This window comes from the organism of the source record quoted next, unplaced genomic scaffold, assembly GCF_019419815.1.
Source record: "Pyrus x bretschneideri cultivar Hongxiangsu unplaced genomic scaffold, Pyrus_bretschneideri_v1 Contig11, whole genome shotgun sequence".
Taxonomy (NCBI): domain Eukaryota; kingdom Viridiplantae; phylum Streptophyta; class Magnoliopsida; order Rosales; family Rosaceae; genus Pyrus; species Pyrus x bretschneideri.
In genome coordinates this window covers 6577949-6600073 of record NW_025999402.1, presented here as the reverse complement: position 1 = coordinate 6600073, position 22125 = coordinate 6577949, and the positions used below count along the sequence as shown (strand labels likewise).

The following is a 22125-nucleotide window of genomic DNA, read 5'->3' as shown; positions in this document are numbered from 1 at the left end:
CGTCTTTTGTAACTGTGTTAAATTGCTTTACTTGGCTTTCATTGAGGGCTCGTTCGGATGGCTTTTACAATTATTAAAAGTGTTTTCAGAAAAAAAAAAAAAAAAAGTTTGTTTTTTTTTAGTTTCAAAAGCACTTAAGTGCTTTATGTAAGCAACGTAAGTTATGTGTTTTATGAAGCATTTCAAGTGTTTTTTAAGAATTCACTTGCATTTTTACTAAAGATTTATTCTAAAAATATTTTTACAAAAACGGTTTTTAGTTCTTTTGAAAGGTTGAGAAGTTAGGCCCTATTTTATATTGCTTTTTACAGTGTATAATGATTTTATATTGCTTTTTAGGGTTTTATGACTATTTTAGAGTGCTAATAATCTTAACAAATGTTTCTCAAAATTTATGACTCGCGTGTGCGCAACCAACCCTATGATAGCTCTGATTCATGATGGTTTGTTGTCTAATAATTAGTTTTTATTGTGAAGGGGAAGCGATTTTCACTCTTTTTAGTTTCTTACACTTTCTTGTTCATTTATTCCATTGATTTCGTTTTATTGAATCCAATTACTATAAATAAAGAAGAGTGCGGAAAGCTAAAAATGGCATGTAAATGTGATTCTAGAAGTTGTTTTGTCATCTACTCATCGCCAATGCGATGGCAAACAAATATTCTTTGAAATTTATATAACTCATACGTAGACAACTGATCCTAATACAACTAAGCGAGGTGAATTGTATACGGTACTCTTTTCTTTTTCTTTGATCCATCTTCTAAACATATTGAAATTTAAAATTTATCTAAGGGTGATAAATATAATAGTGAGCTTCACAATCACTTGAGGTTGGTGAGCAAAAATATTCCCTATAAAAGTACAATTACACTCCACTAATAAATCATGACTCGTTTGGAAGTGTTTTTAAAACGACTAAGAACGGTTTTGGTGAAATTGATTTTAAGTGCTTTTTGAACTTAAAATGCTTTTGGAAGAAGCACCAGATATGTGTTTTTTGCAGGAAACTTTAAGTGCTTTTCTAGGTTCCTCTTGAATTTTTGCAAATAATTAGTTTAAAAAATATTTTCACTAAAAACGCTTTCAGTCATTTTAAAAGCTATCTACGTGAAAAATAAACATAAAAAAGTCTATGATTATGAGGTCTATTTTTGGGCCGAGATGGACAACAGTTTGTGGGCTCTAAAAGAGCCACAGTCAACATCCCCAACTTTTTCCACACCACTACCATTCCAAATTCCCAGCCGAAGCTTCAAAGCCTTTCCAGTTCCGACTACAACGAACCAACCACCAAGTAATCTCAAATGGCGAGCAGTTTGCAGCTGCCAATCTCCATATCGTCAGCTCCTGCGTCGGCGTTTAGACCCAGAAATGCTCGGAAGCTTACAGCATTTTGCTCCGTTAACGCCAAAGCAACGGCCAAAATCCCAACTCCTCCAATAAACGCCAAGGACCCCTTTCTTTCGAAGCTCGCTGCGGTGGCTGCCAAGTCCCCGGAAACCTTGCTGAACCGGCCGCCTCAAAATTCCGACTCTCTCCCGTACTTGGATATGTTTGATGAACCTATTCTCATGGCCACTCCTGCCCAAGTACCCCTCTCTCTCTCTAAGTTTTTACTTAAAAGTATGAATTGCTTCTGTTTTTGAAGGATTGAAGTGAAAATTTTGAATTAATTTGATTTGTACCATTGATATTATTGAAAGAACCTTAGTTTTGTATTGGTTAAGCTAGTTTTTGTTCAAAGGTTTAATTTTGAATTAGTTATTTTAATGGGGTTTTAATGATATGGTGGTGCTAGTTGGATTTTCTGGTTTTTTCACTGTACATTGATTTTTGTAATATAGTTAGTGCTGTAGTAGTAATTAATGATTTGTTTCCATGTTATTTTCGGTTAATCCGTATTCTTTTTGTTTGGTTATTAATCTTATGCTGTTCTCTGCTTGAACTAGGTGGAAAGATCGGTTTCTTACAACGAGCATAGGCCCAAGAAGCCACCTCCAGACCTGCCCTCGTTGTTACTTCACGGAAGAATAGTTTATATTGGCATGCCTGTGAGTTTTTGAATCCAATATTTATCTTATTGTAGATGCCATCTTATGGAAGTATCAAATTCTGCTGTCTTTTCATAGTACATGTCGTGTTTTTGGTGGGAGGTCAGGGCATGTCTTCGGGGCTGAGATGCAAAAACAAAACGGGGAAGTGTTTGTCTTGATAAAGTAGCACTGTTTCTGAGTGTAAGCCTTGGGGGTGTTCTCTGGGTAATTCAGAAGGGGAAGATATGACTAGAATTAGACTGGAATAATGGAAAAACTATTCATAATAGGTTTCAATCAATCTTATTGTCACTTTGTTCGTGCCTTTTGTGAAATCTGTTGAAAATTGCTCTTATGTTTCAGTTAGTGCCAGCAGTCACAGAGCTTATTGTTGCGGAATTGATGTATCTGCAATGGATGGATCGTAAACAACCAATATATATTTATATTAATTCGACGGGAACCACCCGTGATGATGGTGAAACCGTAAGTCGGGTGTTTCTGTTCAAAGTAAGATGGATATGAAATGATGTATATCTACCAATTATTTATATAATATATTCCAATTGCTTATTTTTCAGGTTGGCATGGAGTCAGAGGGATTTGCTATCTATGATGCTATGATGCAGTTGAAAAATGAGGTGATTCACTTTAAGAATTGTTGCACTTCGCATAATTGGTGTTGGCCATGGTGTTAGTGTTCTGGGTGTGGGTTTGGATCTACATGGGGTGTTTCTGGAAAAGCAATTGGTTAAGGTGGAGATATGCATGCAAGTGGTGGCACCATGGCAGTGGTGCGAATGACGAATGTGTTGCTTTGGTGCTAGTAGTGATTATTTTGTGCTGAAATGGTTGGGATGCTGCAACAATGGAAGTTGTGGCGATGGTTTATAAATTCTTTCAAGTAGTGTGTATAGAGTTTTATATGCATATTTAATATTTATTGACATTTTTATGTTCCTCTTCCTACTCTCGAAACTACATATGCGAAGGGATTTGGGCATTGGAAAATAGGGAAATGATTTGTTTTTGTTTATGATATGAATGTTGTACGTTTTACCTTAGTACATACTTGTTCTTGCTCATTCAGATACATACGGTTGCCGTTGGGGCCGCTATAGGTCACGCATGTCTTTTGCTTTCAGCAGGAACTAAGGGCAAACGATTTATGATGCCACATGCCAAAGGTATGACACATTTTGCTTTAAAAGGCTGCAATCTCAGATCTTTAAAACTTTCGTTAACTTCCTTCAATCCTGTTTCAGCAATGATCCAGCAACCTCGTGTCCCATCATCTGGACTGATGCCTGCTAGTGATGTTCTTATTCGTGCAAAAGAGGTGAATTCCTCGTTCATTTCTTTCCACCATTTAATTGTTCTTGTCCTAATCACATATTTGTGCATCACCTCTTTTTTTTCCATGGCCTCTGAACTTATTTGGAGGATTCAAAATAGGAAGGTTTCTTTCACTTCGTTATTATCTGTTCATTTGCAAAATATAATAAGAGGAAGTTTCTGAGGGGCTGTGACGTAAGCTTTCATTTCATTTATAACATCACAATCTTTTGAATTTAATTTATTTTGTGCATTTTGTGGAAACTTTTACATTGGGTGAAGTACTTTGCAGGTAATCACAAATAGGGACATTCTCGTAAAGCTTCTGGCCAAACACACTGGAAATGTAAGCTCTCTTTATAAGATTTAATCAGCGTACGAGCAAAAGTAGGGAACTTATGTTATCGTGTTATTTTGTATTAGTCAGAGGAGGCTGTTGCTAAAGTGATGAGAAGACCATTTTATATGGATTCTACAACTGCTAAAGAATTCGGGGTGATTGACAAGGTAAGTCCTTCTACATAGTCTTAATGTAACCTATTTCTTCAATATTTGTGGAAAGTTGACTGATCTAGGGCGGGAATACCTCCTGCAGATCCTTTGGCGTGGTCAAGAAAAGATAATGGCAGATGTAGCCTCCCCTGAGGAATGGGATAATAAAGCTGGCGTCAAAGTTGTAGATGAACTCGGTGGTCTGTAATTGAAGCAATGTGGTCGTTATAGGTAAGTTAACCGTTCCTCAGTATGCAACGACTGTCATTCTAATTAATAGTGCACGGGCATGACAGGTCGATCAGTGTTTATTTTAAGTGCACAGGCTACAACGCCATTAAACTAGCTGTATCTGTGCATAAGTGTTGGCGTGATATGCATGTCAGGCTGCTTTGCAACTTGAATAAAATGGCACGAACGACAGATTAACTCATGGTTATACAAGAACATTGCAAGCTAGTGTCGATATTATTTCCGTTCTTATATGTTATTAATGTGTTTGATGGCAAGATCCCTTCGGGTAGATTTCTGATCAGAACGCTTCTTGGTGCAGGAGTTATAACATGGATACTGTAGAAGTTGGTACATGGTTGGTTGCTTGTTGGAGGTTCTTCGGTGATCGGCGAAGCATTAATGTAAAGAGTGCGAAATCTTCATGTGGGGAGTATAAAGATGAAGCGACAAGACAACCTGTTTATGTGCATTGTTTGAACGGAAGAGATGGAACAGTGACGCCAAAATTGCCTCTAGCACAAACCTGGACGGTGCACAAAACACATACTATTTGAAAGTTGAATGACAACACTTGCGTTGTTTATTGTGTTGAACGCTTTGGAAATTTTTAATATCATATCTTGATTAAGTTTTATTTTATTTTGTTTTATTTATCTTTTTTATGGATGACATTTTGGAGGCGGTCAATTTCTTTTTTCTTTAAAAAAGGATCAACTGGAGGTTTCGTCATGGCAGTCCATCCTTTCGAGGCAGGAAAACTCAGCCTGCCATCAACGTGTTTATGTAGAAAGCGTTGTTTATGTTAAGGGAGGCAACAAACTAAGGACGTACATAATTCTATTTCCGGTTAGCAATATCCAATATCTATGTTTCATTTGTCCGAAGATAATGAAATTATCTGTCCTTTTTAAATGGAGTCTCATTATAGTTACCACCAGGGGTGGACATTGGGTGGGTTGGTCGGGTTGGATTTTAAACCATTGGCCAACTCAATAGGTTTAGGTTGACATTATTGAATTTGAAAACTCATTTTCACCGAAGAAATGGACGAACGGACCCACCCAAACCATTGTAAGGCGGGTTAGGTTGGACAAATTTAACAAGTTGAGATTATTTAATTTCTTTCTTATTCCAAGGGAGTATGAGTGACAAATAATTTAAAACATATGTAATAGTAAACTTAAATCTTGTGAATTTGGTGTTGTAGAATCACCATTTGTTACTTAATACTTAAATTTTAAGAAAAACTAATGAAAATGACTTGAAAACTTTGAGTTTTAACGATAAGGACAAAATAAAGGGTAAAATGAATAGTACTATGATTGACTTTTTAGTGTAAAAATGTAGTTTTTCGTTAAAGTAAACAATACTGGAAACTTTTCGTTAAAATTTCCTAAATTTTATCATGTAACTAAAGTTGTAAATAAACAAGTGTGTTTAATAACTATTAAATTTTATTTCGACAAACAAAAAAAAAACCTATTAAATTTTATTTATATGAGTATGTAATATATACGTATGATAAAAAATTCGACAAACAAAAAAAAAACCTATTAAATTTTATTTATATGAGTATGTAATATATACGTATGATAAAAAATTGTTGATATTCAGATGGATCGTTTTTAATCGGTTAATAATATTTTAACTACTAATTAATAAAACATTCATCATCAACCAAAATTCTATGAAATTACCAATTTAACCCTCTAATTAAAACATAACATGAATAAGAAATATGTGATAAAAATGTAATTTCACACAACCAAATTTTATTATTTTTTTTTCAAAACCTCACCTACATGTAATCCAAATTTTACTATTTTTTTTTTTAAGACTCACTTACATGTAATCCTAACATATTTCTAATTAAAAAAAAAAAAAAAATTCCCACTTCCACATTCTCTATCACTCTAAAAAAATTTCTCACACACTTTATGTGCGCTCATATGCTAGTAATATTTTAATTTAACTTAACTCATCCATTAAACGGGGTGATCGGGTTTCTATCCGGAAATAAATTTTTTAAACTTCATAACTTAAACCAACGTAACAAATTTCAGTTGGATTAATCGGTAAACCCACTAACCGAATCGACCGGCAAATATAAATCTCAACCATAATTTTGTTAGGGGTGATGTTAGAGGAGAGGAGGAGAGCAAATGGGGAAGCCCTCTCTCTCACTCCGACTAACAATCTTCCTCTCCCTCTCTCTCACTGCTTCCTACTCCATCTCAGCCTCTTCATCTTCCCCAATCTTTCCACGACGATCTTCTCCAAAACCTTCTCTCAAAGCCACTCCTTCGGACCTGCTCTCTCTGCTGGGCCCCAAATCCCACTCTTCGTCCGTTGACCCCATTGTTGCCCAAGAACTCACTTCCTGCTTCAGATTCCTCGTGCCCTTTTCGCCAATTGCCAAGGGAAATTGCCCGCCAAGTTATTCGAATCGGAAAGTCTTGAAGCATAAGGGTTGTGATTTGTGTCAGCGGGAGGAGGATGAGCTCGTTTGGTGGCCGCCTCGGCCGGTTTTGGAGCTGGCTCGCCTGGCTGTTGACTCCGGCGGAGACCCGGCTGCGATTCAACGCGCTTTGGATCCGACTATGATCACTGTCAGTCTCCTTTTCATTATTGCTTTTAGTAATTGCCAATTTCTCATGTATGTGATTGCCTTTTGTGCTTGAATTTGGGGAAAATTTGTAACTTTGGTGTAGCATTATGATAAATTGTTGCACATTGATTTCCAATTGTTCCGTAATCGGTCTTCATTATGTTGGATTTTAGTTAGTTTGGAGATGGAACTGAAATTATGATGAATTTAAGTAATGTCCGGATTGTCTTGTTATTTTTTGCACTAGTTGTAACTAGAGGATGTTTAATTTAGTAATGTATTAGGTGCCTGATGTTGAAGGATCGAAAGAGGACAGATGCGAGCTTACTAGAACTCCGTATGGGAGACGATTCATAAGTGAGGTTTGCATAAAAAAAATGAAACTTCAAGTTTTTGAGTTGTTCTAGTCATGAAATTTATCCTCTGTGTGAATTTATATAGTGCTTTTCTGTTGCATTGCAGGAGTTGAATTCATATCTTGAATTTTTGTTTGAACTTATTCTTGCTCGGGGTCCCGATATTGGATTGAACGTGTCGTTGAGTCGCTATGATTTATTCCATGGACACCTTTTTCTTGCCATAGACAGTGGAAGACTTGGTATATTGTAAGTTGGTATCTTTCTTGCAGCACCCTTTTGTTGGAACATTTGAGCTGTAATTTGCACGGCAAACAATGTTTAGCTATCATCGGTTTGTTTAAGATTATGTCTTTATGTCTGATAGGTTCCATGCCAAAGAATACCCTGCATATGATAAGGAAGTATTTCCATACAACATGGGATACTGTCAAGTAGGTAAATCCCTAAATAACATCTTTGATTTTTTGCAATTATTAGATCTGTTTTGGTACTCGAATACTAGCCGTTCTGTCTTTGATAGTGATTTGTCTGAAAATAACGAAGAAATAAGCTAAAGTTAAATCCTCCGCTTAACAGTACTAATTTGTTCCACAACTTTTTGGTTTCTCATATCAAGCAATTACAATTGGTGATATAATGTTGTAATACCTTGCAGCGAAATGTGTGTGTTACACCTCTTGTTCTAATATCACCTCTTTTAGGGTCGAATGTGACTTATGATGATTCAATGAACTTGCGAAACATCCTCTGGCTTGCTCCATTGCCAAGCGATTCAACCAAAGCTTGGGCAGCACCAGGTACCTTTGCCTAACCAATTTGAAGAAAGTAGCTTCAATGGCTTCATAAACGTTATGTAATGCGGCTTGTTGATTTTCAGGTGTCCTTGTAGCGCTGGATGCCCGTCCAGATGGAATCATATATAAGGATCTCATACCTGAATATGTAAATATTGCAAGGACTATATACGAAGGTGCGATATTTTAACTTGTGATATGCCTTTTTTGTTTTTCTAAAATAAGTTCCTGAAGATTAAGAATACAATTTTTTCATTGGTGCTGGTCAGATGATCTTGGGGAAGTTGCAGTTGATGTGAACTACTTGGATGTTGGGAATGCGGGGTCAAAGTTTCAAATTTTTATTTGCTGATGCTCGTTTCAATGTTCATACCATATCCCTTCCCATCTCGACTAGTCTATTACGCAACAATGCCAAGTAACCATGTACAGAATCTCTCTCTCTTTGTTTTGTTCTGTACCGATAAGTCTATCAGTTTTCCTTGGTCGTCTTCTGTTCATCCAGATTGATGAAATGAGCTTTCAATTTCTTTTCGGGCCAGTGCAGATTATTTATCAAGGGTGAACCTCAAACGAGAGAGGGGCGATGTATGCTGGCCAGGATGATTCCTTTGGTGCTTGCAGAAAGTAGGATCCGGGAATGCGAAAGAGATTGCTTTGGTTTATTCTGGTGGCAGATTGCAAGGCAAGCAAACCGAATGCGCGAGGGATGTGATCTGCAAATAATGTGTATTACTATTTAATAGCTTGTTTAACAAGAAATTAGGGGGGCCATGAATGAAATCCCTCAAGTATTTGTTACTAGGTTGAAACTTGGAATTGAATGATAAATTAGAGTTATCTGCATTGTTGAACACTTACATTGCAAACTGTTTTGGAGTTTTAAACTTTCATGGCGGAGCATTCTAGCTTCGTACGCTTGATAAAATTAAGAGTTCGACTCTTGTTCTTATTTTTGCGCTGAAAGTTTTGAGTTTGATTCTCCTTTCATATTATTACTTGCATAAAAAATAAAAATAAAACCTAGAGTATGGTATCCATTAATCCATATAGGACTTGATTTGGGCCTTTTAATCCGGCCCCCAAAAATATCAAAGAATCCAAATAGTACGGGTCGGGTCCGGGTTTCCATCCAGACTCCCTGCTCAAACAGCCGGATCTTTTTCATTAAAACTCATATTTTAATTAAATTTCAAGGAGTCGAATTAATTGATTGATAAGATTTGGTGGGAGGATGCGTTTCCTAAACCAGCACCAAAGGGGAGAAAAACCCAGGGTTTTGTTCCCACTGGTTACTCTTGTAATCATTTTCTCAGCAACCAAACACCTTTGGAAAAAAAAAAAAAGAAATAAAAAAAAGCACCTCAAACAATCTTCAATCGCCTTCTAATCAAAATCCGCTCATTGTTTCGTCTGGAAGGTTTAATTTTCGGTAAGAAGTTACTTTCTCGTCGTATCTCCCTCAATTTTCTCAGCAACCAAACACAAACTTGCACTAGTTGAGTGACATTTGCTTATTGCTGTATAGTATCTTTTTACTTATTTGGTATCTGTGATCTTGAATTGCATAGACCCACGATTTTTAATTGGGAAATTTTCGTTTTTCTTACTCGGATGTTTTTTTTCCCCGATTTGTTTAATTGTGAATTTGTGATGCAGAATTTGGTGTTCTAGGGCTTGATTTTGGGATTATTATCTTCATATGAATTGTTAATTATTTGCCCAATTAAATTTCTTTAATTGGTAATTATTTTGCTGCGAATTCCAGTTTTAAGATTTCTGCATATTTTTCAGAAAGCATTGGATGAAATATGGATTGAAGAAAATCTGCATATAATTAGTGCTCAATGATTTGCTTATGGGATTGGCTAATGATAAGTTGGATTAGGCATTGATGTACTTGATTAAGTTATAAACTTTTTCATTACCAATTTACCATCATGTTTTTTGTGGTTATTTTTCCATTGGATTTCTTATTTACTGTTGTTCTTTTGCTTGGCGTACGACGTTCAGATTCAAGGTTGTGCAGGCTCTGAACTGAACTAGTTTACAGTCATGGCAACCGAAGAGCCAAGAGACCCGTTCAAAGGGGTGGATTGGAAAGCTGTTGGCAATGACATGCAGAAGGACCCCGGTGTTAAACCAGGGATAAAGAAGCGGCTTCCCAGAAAGATTAGGCAGATTCCGGATTGCTATTTTCTTCCCCGAAGATCCCTACCCTACAACATTGCGTTTTTTGGAGCGTGCATTGCTGGTGGAATTGGTGCTGGCATGCTGTTGGAGGTCTGGATAAACAAGAAAGTTAGAGGTATGCCCTATAATTCCGATGTTAGTTTCTTTCCTTAAGGGAGCGGTTCAACTTTTAGGGCCGAAAACAAGAGTAGGATTGAACGTCTTGCGTTCTCAATAGTGATCACATGTTCTGGTCTGATCAAGACGAATATAAATTTCACCTTCGCAAGTTTAACAATGTTTTTGGTTAGATGCAATGCTAGCGGTAGATGCTATCTTTGAGCCTTGTCCATGAACTTAGGGGTTCCTTCTTGGTTTATATTAGACATCTGAACATTAGGAAATTACGAAAGATGTTAAAGTAAGAAATATGTGATCAGACTGCTGACATTCACGGAATTGTTTGTTGTAATGCCTTAATAAGACGTGTACCGTAGGAACACGTTAGATCTCCTTATCTGTGCAATCAGTTTTGGCAATCTTGGTTGTTCTGAACTGGCTTATACATTTCTGATTTTTTGAAGTTACGTCCTTCGGTTTTTAATCACTCCATTTCGTTTACAGAGCCTATGCTAATATATTCCTGCTTCGGTGTTGCAGAGGATGGAGGCGTCATATGGGAGTTCGACAAAAAATAGCCTTAGATAGATGGAATCGTTGAATGTGACGGCATTAAAAACGTCCCGCCTTCTTCCTGTACCTCTTCTCTTTCGGAATTTTCTTTAAATCGGCATAGGCTGTAAAGATTTTGGAATTCGATTTCTACGCCGATGTTTGCTCTTGAAATTTTTGTGCAATGACTAATGAGCATACGATGTTCTCATATCGTCTTTCGGTTTGTTCCGTACAATGTTCTGCATACTATGATTCAGATTTATATAACGTAGAACGAACCGAGGGGCAAATACACTTGGGCCTGAGATGGGCCGAGTCTGGACACCCCCAAGCACTAGGCGGAAAGCCCTTTGTGAATCTGTGCCATGTTTTGGGCTATGATTCTTTAAGCATTCGCCATGTAATAGTTGATTTAGTAACACAAAATCTCAATTTATTTATTTATTATTATCTACACTAAGAGGGGAGGGGTGAGCTTATTTTCACAATGAGTTAGCAATAATGTAGTTCAAACTCGCATTTGGTAAGAATCGAACCTAAGACCTCGCACTTATAAGTAAAAGGAATATCACTAGACCATAGTATTTAGTGGCAAAATCTCAATTTTTTCGAGGTGATTCGAAGCTGAAATCTCCCCATTGTTTGATTGAGTAGAAATTTATAATTTTTTCAATTATAATTGTCGTTTCCAATTACTAAAATAACTTACCCCTCCTGAATTTTGAATCCCTCCCTCTTTATGGTAATGGTAATTTTAAAAAAAAAAATCCCAAATATATTTGAGTTGAAAATAAATATCATTCGCTTGCAACTTTTTGATACAAGAGTTTGACAAGAAAAGGCTTCTTTTTTAAGACTTGGAGAGAAACTTTTGGGATAATAACAAAAGATATTGTTTTGTAAATCATATAATATGGTTGTTGATAATTGAATTGTATAGTATTCATTACGCTTCCCTCCGATAATTATGCCCCAAATGAAGGGGAATTAAGTATTACAAACATATTTAATTATTATCTGTGACGCATCACATAATTTATAAATACTATCTTAAAAATTTACCTAACATGAATAGTTTAGGCACCCCGGGCCCGGCACAACGAACGTGACCCCACCACTCTCTATACTCGCGCTTAGCTACTCTCTCTCTCTCTCTCTTGAATTTTCTCGAACCTCCGTTTCTCTCCACTCTCTCTTCGATTTCTGATTCAATTGTAATGGCTGCTGCGAGGGTTGAGCGTGGCGATCTATGGAAGAGCAAGGCCCTGTCGGTGCAGCTGCGGCTCAGGCAGCGGTTCAGGGTGGAGGTGGATCGCCGCCTCCGGCACCACCCCATTTTTTCCAACGACGGTTACTTCTCCTCCACATTGCAGCACTGGCTCGAGCGCTTTCGCGACTTCCGCCGTGATTCCCTCCCTTCTTCCACCGCCTTCTACCGCAAACGAGGTCCTTTCCTCCCTCCTTCCTTCAATTAAATTGAATTCATTGTCTTTTTATTGTGTTTTTCGTTTCCGATGGATTGCAAATTTTGATTGATTTGTTTCTGTTGAGGAATTTCAATTTCCTAACTTTGTGTAGTAAAACCTTGTGTCTTACTGTTAAAAATCAGTTAGCTAACTAGCATAGGAGGCAAGACTGATCATTGTTCGAATTAGCACGAATTTAAAAGTTGCATCTTGAGGACAATTTCGGGTTCCTATCGGTATAGGCTTGCATTTCGCTACGATTCCATTAGTGAAGTGAAAATCTTTGAGCTTGAAGAATTTGCAAATGTTTTTAGGAGTATTTGATTAGTTTGCGCTTTTGTAATCTACCCAAGTAAGAGTTTGCGGCGGGTGAGGACAGTAGTAAAAGGGCGATTTTTTGTATTGTGGTGCCTGCAGTGGGCAAGGAATTCAATGCTGAAGAAGAATCAATCCTTCTACGCATGCTTCAAGCTGTGGCTGTTCCGGTCATTGGCAGTGTTTGTCACGTGTTTATGAATGGATTGAATCAGGTTCAGGTAGGTGAGATTGTGGGGTATTATGTGTTTTTTATTTTTTTATTTTGTATTTTGAGGGCTGCAAGAATAATGTGGGTTTTCGGGTGTCATAGGTGTATGGTGTAGAAAAATTACATGATGCCGTACTACGCAGACCCAAAGGCAAGCCTCTTATAACGGTAACGCCCCAGCATCCTATTTACGGGTCTAAAACTTAATGCATATGAATTGATTGGCATCAGTACCATTTGCTCCTTCGCTATTTCTGTCTTCCCATTGGTAATTATGGCTACTTTTTTAATTCTCATTTCAGGTCAGCAATCATGTTGCTTCTATGGATGATCCGCTTGTTCTCTCTGCGTTGGTTCCTCGACATGTTCTTCTGGATGCTCAGAACTTGAGGTGGACACTTTGCGCGTCTGATCGTTGTTTTGCAAATCCTGTAACTTCAGCATTTTTTCGATCTGTCAAAGTCCTGCCAGTTTCACGTGGTGATGGGATTTATCAAAAGGTATTCTTTTAATTATGTCAATAAGTTTGTTGAAAGTGTTGGGTAGTTTGTTAGTACTAGTGCTGTCATGACACGTATGATTGCAAATAAAACCAAACCTCCGCAGCATATAAGTAGTGCTTTGATTTTTATCTTCTTCTTTTCATATGTTTCTAGAAATGGGTCTTTTAGTATGATAAATCAAAAGATACGATGCTCTTTCCTTATTTGTTTTGAACATTTCATATGTACCTTGGGTCTATGGAAGGGCTAAAAGCTATCAATTTGTCTTATAATTAATTGGCGCTTAACTGAATGATTCTGGTGCAGAATGATGGATACAGTTCTATTTACTCTATATGCAGATTTTAGTTAGTGATGTTTGATTTGGTTTTTGTTCTTCTATGTCATGTTTTATTTTACTTTTTGAATGACAGTGTGATAACCATGCCACATTCTCTTCTTTATGGTTTGATTGATTCAGGGAATGGACGCGGCTATTTCAAAATTGAATCAAGGTGGTTGGGTTCACATCTTCCCAGAAGGTAGTCGTTCTCGAGATGGTGGAAAAACCATGGGGTCTTCCAAGAGAGGTGTCGGGAGGTGAGGATCTGATCTTCCTTTCTTGAAAGATATATTGCTCCCATGCTTTTATCTGTAAGCTTTTCGGTAAAGAGAGTCTTCGATAGTAACTTATGGCACATTGATTAAACCAGTAATTGGATGTAGTGTTATTTTCATTGGAACACTGTGCGGTAACTATTGCATATTCTTACTTGGCAGGTTGGTCCTTGACGCCGACAATATTCCCATGGTTGTTCCATTTGTGCATAGCGGGATGCAGGACATTATGCCTATTGGTGCTAGCATCCCAAGGATAGGCAATACGGTAAGTCCAATACTTGCTATTATCAGTACATATTCAGTGTTGATCTGCTTAGTTTCCGTTCGATAGGGTGTAATCCTTCCAGCTAGATACTTTGATACTTAGCAACCATATGAGTGAGCAGATATACCTTCGTATGTAGCCTTGTCTGCTGTAGGATTTGATTGTTGTTTTTACCATTACAGTCCGTGATGCCTTTCACGCTTTATCCAATGTTTTGTTCTTTTATGATACACTAGCTAAGTCGCACACGCGATTCGCGTGTAAAAATTCTTTGTGGTCTCACTATAAAAGCCTTCCTACCGCCGCCCCGCCGCCCCCCCACGTCTACCTCTATCAAATCTCATGTACCTGATGTGTGTGCCAATTTTTTATTTTTGACACAAACAAAAAAAAACTTTTGCAACCTGATACGATATCGTCCTTCTTGGCCCCAAACCATTTCATTTTTTTCCTTCTCTCTCACCTGCTTCACCATTTCGCCTTGCATACCAAATCTCTCTCTCTCTCTCTCTCTCTCTCTCTCTCTCTCTCTCTCTCTCTCTCTCATCACGAGCTCCTCGCATGAAATCTCTCTCTGGATTCGGCCAATTGAATAACCTTCCTTCTTTCTCGATCCCAAATCCCTAAGTTCCGCATGTGCCTTTACCAAAGAATAAAACTCCTCTGCGAAACTGAACTCAGAACCCAGCATGCATCATAGCCAATGGAAACCGCACCACGCCCTCAACTCATCACCACCACATGTCTCTTCCGATCTCTATCTCATTCCCATAAAAAATCTACCCAACCACGAAAATCCATGAAACACCGAGTTCTCCATCCAGGGGGTTTAATTTTTAATTTTAAAATAGGGGCTGTTATTGTTACATAGGTGTGAGGTTCATATAAAAAACAGTAAAATTTGTGTTTATGTAATTACTAAGTTGTCCATAATTTGTAATCCTGTTTTGTTTTGATTAGAGGGTTAGAATTGTAATTTCATAGGGTTTTGGTTGACAAACAGGGTTCTATAAATATGTAGTTTATATAATGTCCAGCTTACTGTTTTCACATATAATTGGACAATGTAGGTGACGGTGGTTATTGGCGATCCAATCTACTTTGATGATTTGTTGAATTCTGAAGGAGCTAAGCATGTATCAAGAGGAAAGCTGTACGATGCTGTATCTTCAAGGATTGGTCATAGACTAAGCGAACTGAAAGTTCAGGTCGACAAATTAGCTCAAGTAACTCGGTCACAAAATCTTCCTGCGCAGAACACAGACCGAGCTGCAGTGATTTTGCAGCATGTTGATTGGGAATTATTCGGAATGGGGATCCTTACACCTTCCGAAGATGATGGTTCACCGCTGCAAGAAACTGAGATCCAACTAGCTGCTCCTCCCCATACACAAGAACCCCGGCCTGCTGATTGGAGTTACAGAGTGGGTTTCTCTCGTGAAGGTGGCTTTGCATCACGGATGCGTAGTTTCATGGACCAGAGTGAGTTTATGGGTTTCGCAGCTAGAGGCATATTTATGAACCGTAGAGTCCAAGAAACCTCTCCGAGCGGTAGCGGGGTTGGTCCGTTGAAAGCATGGAGACGATACTTGGAGGCCAATTTATTACCACAATGGAATTAGTTCTAACATAAATCTAGCACAGGCTTATGTAAATTAAAATTTTGGTGTTCATCATAAAAGAACTGAAATTTTGGTTGAAAATTTTCCGTTTGTTTTCAAGTATCAAGCTTTGGTTTAGAACGTTTTCAGTACCAAAATGGTTAAAGTTCCTACTAGTGGTGTGTTTTTAGAACGTTTTGTTTATATGTATGGTTTCATTTCAGTTAAAGTGAGAGATTCTAGCAGATGGCAGTGCACCTCCTTATTTTATTTAACTTGTTTGAAAGTGCTTTTATAATAACTAAAAGCACTTGTTTTTGTTTTTGGGAAAAGAATGACTAAAGCAGTTGAAAAATACGTTTGTGGGGTTCAAAAGCACTTTGGCTTATTGCAGGAAGTACTTGAATTAAGTGTGTTTTCAGAATTCATTTATATCTCTACTAATTAATAAAACACTCATTCTTAACCAAAATTCTATGAAATTACCAGTTTAATCATCTAATTAAAATAGAACATGAATAAGAAATATGGGGTACCAAATTTTGCTTTTTTTTTTTTCAAAACCTTATCTACATGTAATCTTAACATATCTCTAATTAAAAAAAAATAAAAATTCCCACTCCTCCATTCTTTATCACTCTATTCCTCTCTTATTCTACTTCAAAAATAAAAATAAAAAAATTTCTCACACTTTTGATGTGTGCCCGTGTTCTAGTTTTTATTAAGAAATGGTTTTAAAAAACATTTTTTTATCAAAACTATTTTGAGCCAATTTAAAACAATTTCCAGACAAGCCATTTAATGGTGTATTGGACGAGGCATGTCTAACAACTCAGTATCTATCATTGACATGTCACCCACATTGTTAAAATTATAGGAAAATTAATAAAAATGATTTGAAAACGATAAACGATAAAATAAAAGGTAAAATGAATAGTATCATGATTGACTTTTTAGTGTAAAATTAAGATTTTTCATTAAAGTAAATAATACTAAGAGCTTTTTTTTGTTAAAGTTCTCTAAAATTATTGATACTTAGACTATGATCTGTCGAACAAGAAATGAAATCTAACATCATTATCCAAGACTTACAAGCGCTTACATCTTGGACCAATAACGCATTACGTATGAAAAATTTTCTTTAACATCAGAGTTATTAGTTTGAGAGATTACCATAGTGACGGTGGAAGCAATCATTAGAGTCGTTCATCCAGTTATCTTCATAAAGGTCTAATGATCGAACGGATCAGATCATATCAATCATTGAACCCAATAGGTTTTAGTGGTTACAAAGCCATCCCCACCGCTCAAAATCATTTCGGTTCACAATTCATAAATTCATCGCCACTTAGTACTAAGATGTAATAGTATTTTTTTTTAGTTATAAGTAAAAGATCTTAGGTTCAATTCTCGTTAAAAATGAATTTGAACGAAGTTATTACTATCTCATTATAAAACTTAATCCACTTATTTCATCTTTAATGTAGATAATATCGTTTTCTCGCTTCAATTCACAGGCTCATCATCAGAGTCACCAGGGTCACACATCTCCCAAAGTCCCACAAGTGACCCTTTACGGATCACACCTCAAAGGCAGCTCTTCTATGTGACGCGTTTCAATCACAACAAATCTTGGACGTTTATTTCGGTAGGCGCCGCTAAAATAAACGGACAAGATTGATCAGGTTCTTCGTGCTCCGCAGGGAATCACGTTTCTCTCTTCCTTTCTCTGCCCCCTGAATCTTACAGTACACCGGTTCATTTCCCATCAAATCTCAGAAGAGAGAGATAGAGAGGGGAGAGAGAGACTGGGAAAACAGAGAAAAATGGCGGACGAAGAAGAAGCAGAGCTAAGCGAGAAGCAGAAGAAGGAGATAGCAAAGTGGTTCCTCCTCAACTCTCCCCCCGGAGAAATCCAATTCGTCGCCAAAGGTCTCACCTTTCACCCCAAAAGTTCACATTTTTCTCTAATTTTTATTTAATTTCGTAAAATTTCAAATTTCGATCGATCATGCGAAACGCATTCTGTATTTGATTTTCTCTTCTGGGTTGGCAGATGTGAAGGCGGTAATCAACGACGACGTTTTGTACGGGGAGGCTGCGTCAGAGGCCTTCCCACTGTACAACAAATCCCACTTGATTTCCATCGAAATGCCGGGCCGAATCGGCGACGTAAGTTTTCCTTTTTCCTTTTTCGAATGAAATATCGGCATTTCGATGGATTTTCGAGTTCCCAATTTGTGAAATTTGCAAACTTTTATTGCCTTGTTGATGTATTTTTGGTTCCAGAATCTGAAAATGTATGGGGTTTTGTTTCTGTTTGTGAGAGCAGGTTATAGTTACATCGTATGGTGAGCTCGGTGAGACCGAGTTCATTGATCCCAGGACAGCTCAAGTTGCTGTAGTTGACCACATTAAACAGGCAAGTGTTTCATTTTTCTTCCAATACACAAATCCGATGATACCGAAAATGGGGGTGAAGAATATAGTTTCTCATATTTAAAATTTAGGATACTGGTAGTTTTTTATATAAGCGATAGTGGGGGAGGGGGGAATCGAACTGGGGATCTTGGGTGCAAGGGTGACTGCTCTTGAGAAGATGAGCTACAAACCCTTTGCTTGGATAATGGTAATTAAGTATTAGTAAAGCATGAACCTTGCTCCTGATGATAGAAATCAAGCATCCATGCATTTGTTCCGTTATGACATTTTTGAGAGAATTGATGGGCAAGCACATGAGTGCATTTATTCATACGGCTAATATAAAAGCTTTTCGTGTATCTTTCGTTACTCTTGTTTGTAATTACATCCTATTTTCCTGAGTCATTCACCATCTGGACTTTGTCCATGCATGTGTGATATGACATGTGTGCCCGTTATTCTCCTTGTTTGTCACCCTTTATTACCTTTTCATTTAAATTATTACCAATTATTTCATTAAAATGTGCTAAAATTGGTTCAGGTTTGTACAGAGGTGAGACCTGCACTGGATGAGGAACTTCCATCCGCTTATGTTGAGGAATTCCGGTATGCTTTTATTTTCTGTGAAACTTTACACATGTTGATATTTGGCTTCATATTAGGGGTTTTAAGTGCGCTGCTTATATTTATGTGCTTATTCCAAGTATTTGGCATGGGAATAGTTTCACATTAATCCTGTAGGAACTACTACTTTGTTAATATTGAGTTACCAAACCAGTAATACTTTTACCAAAGAAAGTTAATATTTGAGAGTTCCATAATGGCCTAGAGAGAACTATGCAATATATGTGTTACTTCTCGTCCTGTTATCTTCGTAACATGCTCGTTGAAGAAGGAAACAAATATAAAAATTATTGGAAGCTTGTGGAAGCAACACACAAATAGAACCACAGCTGTTTTCATGTCAGTCGTGTGTGCATGCGTACATTGGTGTGCTTGTGTCTGTGGGAGTTTGGTGGGCTTGTGCATAAGTTAATATTCTTTCCTTTCAGGTGTGCTCTGGATGCAGAAATACTTAAATATGTTGGTGAAGCTTATCCGAAAGGAGTCTGCTCAGTGTACTGTGGCAATGGTAAAGATATGGAGGGCCCTGGATTTGACTTTGAGCTTGTAGTGGTGATTTCAGCTGCTAGACACAGCCCACAAAATTTCTGGTATGTGAAATTAGTGCTATTCCCTACCCGCGAGCTTGTTTATTTCTCTTTAACATTTGTATTTCAGTTGGAACAGATGTATATATAGTCTATAAACTACTAAAAAAATCTGTCTTGTTATTATACCAGGTCCTTTCTTAGTTTCATGAAAGAAGAGAATGTTGATTTTCCTTTTCTTGCCTCTTTTTATGTGGGAATCTTCTGATATAAGTTTATTTGTCATGCCGCGTAGTAATGGTAGTTGGCGTTCTGTATGGAGCATTGAGTTCAAAGATGAAATACAAATGCTGGAATTAAAAGGCAAACTGCAGGTATTTCATATGTATTTGGCTTTCAGTATGGAGCATTGAGTTCATAGCTTAAGCACCTAACCAAGAAGGAACCGTTTCTCATCCATGCTCTTCTATTCTTCTCCTTCTTTCAGGTAGGTGCCCACTATTTTGAGGAGGGCAATGTGCAGTTAGATGCAAAACATGAATGCAAAGATACAACAATTTTTCAGGTTGATGTTACGATATCTCTCTCTGGTTATTGTCATTTTTATTTTTGTATTGCTTTTGGTGATCTATTATACAAGGTCATTGTACCTTCCCTTAGTTAGAACCCTAAGGCTCGTTTGGTGTAGAGGATTAATATAAAATGGAGAAGCCACTATTTTTAAGGTATGTTGAAAGAAGAAATAAAAAATTTGTGGTGAACTCGGAGGTAGAAGATGGATTACTCAATAAATAAAAGTTATCCATTCCAATGGGAGAAGTTTTCTTCATGTCCATCTCTTCTAATCCCCTCAAAATGAAAAATCATCCGCCACAGCTTTCAAAATACATTGAATTTAGAGGGTTATCCATTTTAATCCAATCCTCTCCACCAAATGAGGTTTTAATGTATTGCTTTTAGTATAACTTTGTACTTCAATTTTTATAGAAAGGGTATTAATCACAACAGTTTCGTAGTCTTTTCGGCGTGTTATGAATCATCTGACACTTTTTGTGTGTAGAAACAGAAGGGCTATAGTTGAATTTGATATTATTCATACAAATACTTAAGCATTGATAAAGGCTCGGTGATCTTATGAGTTCCCATGTCATGCTTCTGATACATTAATGATAAAACATGTCCTGTGGCTGTTTGAACTTTTATTTTCACAACTTAACATTTCCTATGATTCTTATTTGTTGCAGTCCTCTGAAGATAGTGCAATTGCCATTAGCAACATTATTCGTCAACACGAGACCGAGTACCTAACATCTCTTGAGGTTCAAAATACACCAATTTCTCTAGTTAATAGCCGATGTTTTAACTTTTTGAGCTCTTCACTAACAAATTTACTTCTGTAGGCATCTTATTCAAATTTGCCTGATACCACTTTCAAGGTACTATTAACTTCCATCAAGAATGAAATTAAATTTATTACATTTGCACGGTTCAGCATATTTGAACATAATATGTTCATTATGAACATGAAACACATTTGCAGAAGAAAAAAATTGTTTCTTTACTATTACCTTACCCCAAAACATCTTTGTAATTGATGTCAGTACTAACCTTCAAAACTTAATCGATGTGATGCAGGATCTTCGAAGAAAGCTTCCAGTTACGCGCACCCTATTTCCGTGGCAGAATACCTTGCAGTTCAGCTTGACGAGAGACATCACCAAAGAACTTGGCATCGGAAAGTGAGTTCACCTTTTCAAATGAAGATGTTCAGCCAAGAGAGCGAGTTTCTTCCCATATAGACCCATAGCTTGAGTATGCCAATCGTACTTAGGGTTTGCCTACCTATGATTCTTCCCTTTTGCTCGTTTCCATTCTGAGTCATGTCTCCGCCATTGGAGCTTCTCTCCCTCAGTTTTGGTGCACTGTAATATAATTGTTGTTTATGTTGTGTATAGTAAAAGGGTTGTGGCTGTTTCTCGTTGTGTTATGAACTTGTCAATGCGGAGGACGTTGCGGAGTTTGTATTTGTAATTGTTATGAAGAGTGGCTTAATTTGTGTATTGCCTTCCTTTTATCAAATCAACTATGTTTGTTTCAACAGTACATCAAAGATGTGTACAAAAAACCCAATAGGATTGTTGAAGCAACAACCCGAAAAGGAAAAACCAAAGCGGACAAAAGCCGTGCAAACCACATCACAAATCTAGCATAATTTGATTTGTATTCAAGCTAATTTGGGGGAGAGAGAGTTTCGAATCTAAGATGCATTAGAAACTTAACACTTTATTCACTAAGATATTGGACCACATGCGAAGTAGGGCTGTTCTCACATGGAATGTCCATGCCGATGTACTCTAGTTTTCAAGCACGAGGAAAACTTCATAGGGCAGTTTTCACATGGAATGACACTAGCATGGGGTGGGGTGGCGTTGTCCTTAACGAGTTTTCAAGGTGTATCAAAGCTCATTGAGGAGTCTCATACTTTATAAGAAGTGCATTACAAATGTCACGGTTAAAATGTCTTTATCTGAAATTTTCTTATCATTCTATTAGAGCACTTCCAGTGTAGTAAGGTCATCTGGGCAATAGGCAACTCAAATCCCTTAAATCAACGGTAACTGTCGTGAATAGTAACGGCTTAAGTGCATCTCCACTTCTAAACTGAATAGCTTAGACAATTTGTATTAAAATATTAGCATTTTTTATTTTATAAAATAATAAAAGATAGCTTTATTTTTAATTTCAGATAGTAATAAAAGATTAGTTCAAAGTATTTAAAAATATTGAAATGTGGTGTAAAATGGAAGAACATGGTTAGGGATTTATAGATTTTTTTAAATTAGAATTTGTAATAATTTAAATTGTGGCTGACATCATGATGACGTCA

The 22125-nt window shown here is 37.1% G+C and overlaps 5 protein-coding genes across 11 annotated transcripts; all 5 read left to right on the top strand.

Annotated features, from left to right (window-relative positions):
* Window positions 1-1224: 1224 nt before the first annotated feature.
* LOC103965307 (ATP-dependent Clp protease proteolytic subunit-related protein 3, chloroplastic) lies at window positions 1225-4731 on the top strand. The gene is made up of 10 exons (XM_009378349.3): window positions 1225-1592; window positions 1953-2054; window positions 2400-2522; window positions 2618-2677; window positions 3127-3223; window positions 3302-3375; window positions 3664-3717; window positions 3795-3878; window positions 3967-4094; window positions 4417-4731. The coding sequence occupies exons 1-9, from the start codon at window positions 1308-1310 to the stop codon at window positions 4069-4071; spliced, it is 984 nt and encodes a 327-aa protein (XP_009376624.2). The 5' UTR covers window positions 1225-1307; the 3' UTR covers window positions 4072-4094; window positions 4417-4731.
* Window positions 4732-6225: 1494 nt separating this feature from the next.
* LOC103965306 lies at window positions 6226-8714 on the top strand. 5 transcript variants are annotated; one of them, XM_009378348.3, is made up of 8 exons: window positions 6226-6706; window positions 6990-7067; window positions 7168-7310; window positions 7429-7499; window positions 7766-7861; window positions 7942-8034; window positions 8128-8223; window positions 8406-8714. In XM_009378348.3, exons 1-7 carry the CDS (start codon window positions 6260-6262, stop codon window positions 8208-8210), a joined length of 1011 nt encoding a protein of 336 aa, XP_009376623.2. In that variant the 5' UTR covers window positions 6226-6259; the 3' UTR covers window positions 8211-8223; window positions 8406-8714. The 5 variants fall into 5 exon arrangements, 3 of the variants coding, with proteins under 3 accessions (XP_009376623.2, XP_048432622.1, XP_009376621.2); XR_669998.3 differs by having other exon boundaries at window positions 6227-6706; window positions 8128-8284; XR_007255436.1 differs by having other exon boundaries at window positions 6227-6706; window positions 8128-8284; window positions 8400-8714.
* Window positions 8715-9101: 387 nt separating this feature from the next.
* LOC125471951 lies at window positions 9102-10913 on the top strand. 3 transcript variants are annotated; one of them, XM_048572926.1, is made up of 3 exons: window positions 9102-9290; window positions 9872-10166; window positions 10655-10913. In XM_048572926.1, exons 2-3 carry the CDS (start codon window positions 9914-9916, stop codon window positions 10726-10728), a joined length of 327 nt encoding a protein of 108 aa, XP_048428883.1. In that variant the 5' UTR covers window positions 9102-9290; window positions 9872-9913; the 3' UTR covers window positions 10729-10913. The 3 variants fall into 3 exon arrangements, with proteins under 3 accessions (XP_048428883.1, XP_048428885.1, XP_048428892.1); XM_048572928.1 differs by having other exon boundaries at window positions 9102-9356; XM_048572935.1 differs by having other exon boundaries at window positions 9108-9290; window positions 10691-10913.
* Window positions 10914-11834: 921 nt separating this feature from the next.
* LOC103965303 (tafazzin) lies at window positions 11835-15911 on the top strand. Its single transcript, XM_048576653.1, has 7 exons — window positions 11835-12151; window positions 12589-12707; window positions 12800-12865; window positions 13000-13197; window positions 13661-13779; window positions 13960-14065; window positions 15136-15911. Exons 1-7 carry the CDS (start codon window positions 11923-11925, stop codon window positions 15685-15687), a joined length of 1389 nt encoding a protein of 462 aa, XP_048432610.1. The 5' UTR covers window positions 11835-11922; the 3' UTR covers window positions 15688-15911.
* Window positions 15912-17346: 1435 nt separating this feature from the next.
* On the top strand, window positions 17347-21298 carry LOC125473588 (F-actin-capping protein subunit alpha). The gene is made up of 10 exons (XM_048576650.1): window positions 17347-17598; window positions 17723-17838; window positions 17999-18088; window positions 18629-18693; window positions 19140-19301; window positions 19534-19612; window positions 19726-19803; window positions 20483-20557; window positions 20639-20674; window positions 20874-21298. The coding sequence occupies exons 1-10, from the start codon at window positions 17493-17495 to the stop codon at window positions 20979-20981; spliced, it is 915 nt and encodes a 304-aa protein (XP_048432607.1). The 5' UTR covers window positions 17347-17492; the 3' UTR covers window positions 20982-21298.
* The last annotated feature ends 827 nt before the right edge of the window (window positions 21299-22125 follow it).